The sequence below is a fragment of the Procambarus clarkii genome, chromosome 56 (genome assembly GCF_040958095.1).
Source record: "Procambarus clarkii isolate CNS0578487 chromosome 56, FALCON_Pclarkii_2.0, whole genome shotgun sequence".
NCBI classification, from domain to species: Eukaryota; Metazoa; Arthropoda; class Malacostraca; order Decapoda; family Cambaridae; genus Procambarus; species Procambarus clarkii.
The window spans coordinates 3199566-3203988 of record NC_091205.1 but is presented as its reverse complement, the minus strand read 5'-3'; the positions used below and the strand labels follow the sequence as shown (position 1 = coordinate 3203988).

Sequence of the window (4423 nt, the reverse complement as noted above, 5' to 3'; positions counted from 1 at the left end):
GTTTTCCTGAATTAATATATTTTCTCTAATTTTTATCTTCTGAAATGATAAAGCTACCCATTTCATTATGTATGAGGTCAATTTTTTTTATTGCAGTTAAAATTAACGTAGATATATGACCGAACCTAACCAACCCTACCTAACCTAACCTAACCTAACCTAACCTAACCTAACCTATGTTTATAGGTTAGGTTAGGTTAGGTAGCGGAAAAAGTTAGGTTAGGTTAGGTTAGGTAGGTTAGGTAGTCGAAAAAACATTAATTCATGAAAACTTGGCTTATTAGGCAAATCGGGCCTTGCATAGTAGGCTGAGAAGTGCGTTCTGGCTACTAGGTACGACATATATATATATATATATATATATATATATATATATATATATATATATATATATATATATGTCGTACCTAATAGCCAGAACGCACTTCTCAGCCTACTATTCAAGGCCCGATTTGCCTAATAAGCCAAGTTTTCATGAATTAATGTTTTTTCGTCTACCTAACCTACCTAACCTAACCTAACCTAGCTTTTTTTGGCTACCTAACCTAACCTTACCTATAAATATAGGTTAGGTTAGGTTAGGTAGGGTTGGTTAGGTTCGGTCATATATCTACGTTAATTTTAACTCCAATAAAAAAAAATTGACCTCATACATAGAGAAAAGGGTTGCTTTATCATTTCATAAGAAAAAAATTATAGTAAATATATTAATTCAGGAAAACTTGGCTTATTAGGCAAATCGGGCCTTGAATAGTAGGCTGAGAAGTGAGTTCTGGCTACTAGGTACGACATATATATATATATATATATATATATATATATATATATATATATATATATATATATATATATATATATATATATATATACATATATATATATGTTATTTTGATGTTAACTTTACCTGAACATCTATACAAAAATATGTCCTTAATTAATTAAATTAACAATTGCACTATGATGTTTTTGTCAAAAACAGGTGCACAATGCCGGGGTTAATGTCACTCGTGGGTACAGTGCCCACTGGGCAAGGGTCAAAACATTCCCACATATAGATAAATCAACTTCAATATTGTTGACTCAACATCGGCTTATTTTGCCTTTTTAAAAAGTTAGAAGGAACGTCCGATCAGTTTGACCTCGCACGTGTACTGTGCCTGCGTCACTTTCCTGCATGTGTACTTGACCTGCTTCACCATCCTGCATGTGTACTGTGCCTGCTTCACTTTCCTGCATGTGTGCTGTGCCTGCTTCACTTTCCTGCATGTGTGCTGTGCCTGCTTCACTTTCCTGCATGTGTGCTGTGCCTGCTTCACTTTCCTGCATGTGTACTGTGCCTGCTTCACCTTCCTGCATGTGTACTGTGCCTGCTTCACCTTCCTGCATGTGTACTGTGCCTGCTTCACCTTCCTGCATGTGTACTGTGCCTGCTTCACCTTCCTGCATGTGTACTGTGCCTGCTTCACCTTCCTGCATGTGTACTGTGCCTGCTTCACCTTCCTGCATGTGTGCTGTGCCTGCTTCACCTTCCTGCATGTGTACTGTGCCTGCTTCACCTTCCTGCATGTGTACTGTGCCTGCTTCACCTTTCTGCGTGTACCACTGATCATGACCTCTTCTTACGTCCTCACCATCCCCTGTTCATCCTTCAACAAAATCTCACAATCACTGACTGACTGACATATCACATTACCAACAATCCGCTCACCATTCTCTCATAATTATTTCACCATCCCGACTCACGCCCATCGCTGTCACCTTTGCCTCATCAATCTCTCACTGTAAGTCTTCACCATTCCCGGCACGTGTGCCAGACTTGTCATGAAGTGTCGCGCTGTAAGAATCGAGCGGCGAGGCTGAGGAACTGAGGTGAATCCTTGAAGAGGTCTTGGGAGAGGAGAGAAAATGGGAGGGAGAGGTACTTTACATGTTGGGGGAATGCGGCATCGTGAGTAACAATGGAGAGAGAGAGAGAGAGAGAGAGAGAGAGAGAGAGAGAGAGAGAGAGAGAGAGAGAGAGAGAGAGAGAGAGAGAGAGAGAGAGAGAGAGAGAGAGAGAGAGAGAGAGAGAGAGAGAGAGAGAGAGAGAGAGAGAGAGAGAGAGAGAGAGAGAGAGAGAGAGAGAGAGAGAGAGAGAGATAGAGAGAGAGAGAGAGAGAGAGAGGGGGGGGGAGAAAGGGGGGGAGAGAGAGGTGGTGATAGTGATTGTGATTGTCTAAGCTAACCGACCAACACGACTGATTCAATTCAAGAATTCTAATGAAGAATTTATTCCCTAAACTTTTCCCGAGCTTTTAGTCTTTAAAACGGGAAGTGGAGGAGCCCCAGAGCCCCTAGCATCAGACGGGCTCCGCCGGTGTTGACAGAAGCCCAAAGTCCCTAGTATCAGACGGGTTCCGCCGGTGTTGACAGAAGCCCAAAGCCCCTAGCATCAGACGGGCTCCACCGGTGTTGACAGAAGCCCAAAGCCCCTAGCATCAGACGGGCTCCACCGGTGTTGACAGAAGCCCAAAGCCCCTAGCATCAGACGGGCTCCACCGGTGTTGACAGAAGCCCAAAACCCCTAGCATAAGACGGGCTCCACCGGTGTTGACAGAAGCCCAAAGCCCCTAACTTAAGACGGGCTCCACCGGTCGAGTCGAGTCGAGTCCGCCGTCGAGGGAGGGTTGCGGGGTCGTGCTCTACGATAAACGCCAATATTTTTGGGTTAATTAAGGCTACAGTCACATATCACAGATCTAGGGTATCATGAAGTGTATAACCACTGCGCATAGGAAAGAAAAATACCGTGCAATCAATAGAACTTTGTGTTAAACAGTGATCATTCACCAAACAGGCCACTTGGGAGGGCCACGAGGCTTTGTTTACATATTGGACTCCATTGAACAGTGGTACAGTAAATTAATGAACTGTAAAACAACAGACACAACGATACAGTGATTGACTCCAGAGCTTTGTGTTAGATAGAGAAGAACAGACGACATCAATCTACTGGAACTTATTGAATCACCAGGTGGGAGGCGACGACGGATCACCTCGTCATCCATACATCGCCCTTATTCATCTAGTTGTGCAAGCGGGAGGCTGACTGGTAGGTACCCCTCTCTGGTCAATTATTCAGGTGTACAGAGTGAGGTAAAATATTATTAAATTCTTGTTCAGTATATCATATATATTTAAAGTCTCAAAGTGGCTCATTCTGGGTGGAGGTTGACAAACCTTGTGACACACACGCACGTACATATACACACACACACACGCACGCACACGCAAACACACACACACACTCGCGCACACACACACACACACACACACACACACACACACACACACACAACCAGCTACCCAGTAACACCAGAAGGGAGGACAACCCCGCCTCCCTCCTCTGCATTGAAAACCCCCTACCCCAAACCCTCCCTGTCCCCACTCAAATGTTCAGCCAAATCTCCCTCCCCCCACACCCAATCCCCACCCTTCTACCCCTCCCCTCCTCCCGGAATCCTCCCTCCCCCCCTTTCCTTCCCGTCCTCCCTCCCCTTTCACCCCATACCCTCCCTGTCCCTCCCCCTTCACTGGATCCCCCGCCCCTCATCCCAGTATCCTCTGAGACCCTGTTATCCACCTCACAGGTCCTCACACCCATGGAACAGCCTCCCCCACCAGCAGAACACTCACCAAGGAGGCGATTTGAGAAGGGACAGAAGAAAGTGAGCCTCAAAGCGATGTACACTAACATAGATGGAATTACAAATAAAGCAAATGAGCTTGGAGAACTGGTACTAGAGGAAAACCCAGACATAATAGCCCTCACAGAAACAAAGATCACGAAAACGATAGTGATCTACGATAGACAAATGCAGTGTTCCCACAGGACTATTATGTTATGAGGAAAGAGAGGGAAGGAAGAGGTGGGGGTGGTGTAGCTCTGCTGGTAAGAAAAGGCTGGGATTTTGAGGAGATGGATATTCAGGGCTGTGAAGGTTTCAGTGACTACATAGCAGGTACTGTAACAAATGGAGGGAAAAAAATTATAGTCGCAGTCATATATAATCCACCACCAAATGACAGAAGACCTAGACAGGAATATGATAGAAACAACATGGCCACCATTAACATAATAGAAAGAGCAGCTTCTGTTGCTAGCAGGAATGGATCTGGACTACTAATTATGGGAGACTTCAACCATGGGAAGATAGATTGGAAGAACAGAGACCCGCATGGAGGACCAGAAACATGGAGAGCTAAGCTGCCGGACGTGGCAACAAGAAACTTTCTAAGCCAGCACATCACAGAACCAACAAGAATGAGAGGAGAAGATGAACCAGCAATGCTCCATTTGATATTTACCCTAAATGAATGGGATATAAGGGAAGTTAAGATGGAAGCGCCCTTGGGAATGAGTGACCACAGGGTATTGAACTTT

General features: G+C 44.7%; 1 protein-coding gene across 1 annotated transcript; it reads right to left on the bottom strand.

Moving 5' to 3' along the window:
• Positions 1-1104: 1104 nt before the first annotated feature.
• On the bottom strand, positions 1105-1566 carry LOC138353053 (involucrin-like). Its single transcript, XM_069305692.1, has one exon. The coding sequence runs from the start codon at positions 1564-1566 to the stop codon at positions 1105-1107; it is 462 nt and encodes a 153-aa protein (XP_069161793.1).
• Positions 1567-4423: the final 2857 nt, after the last annotated feature.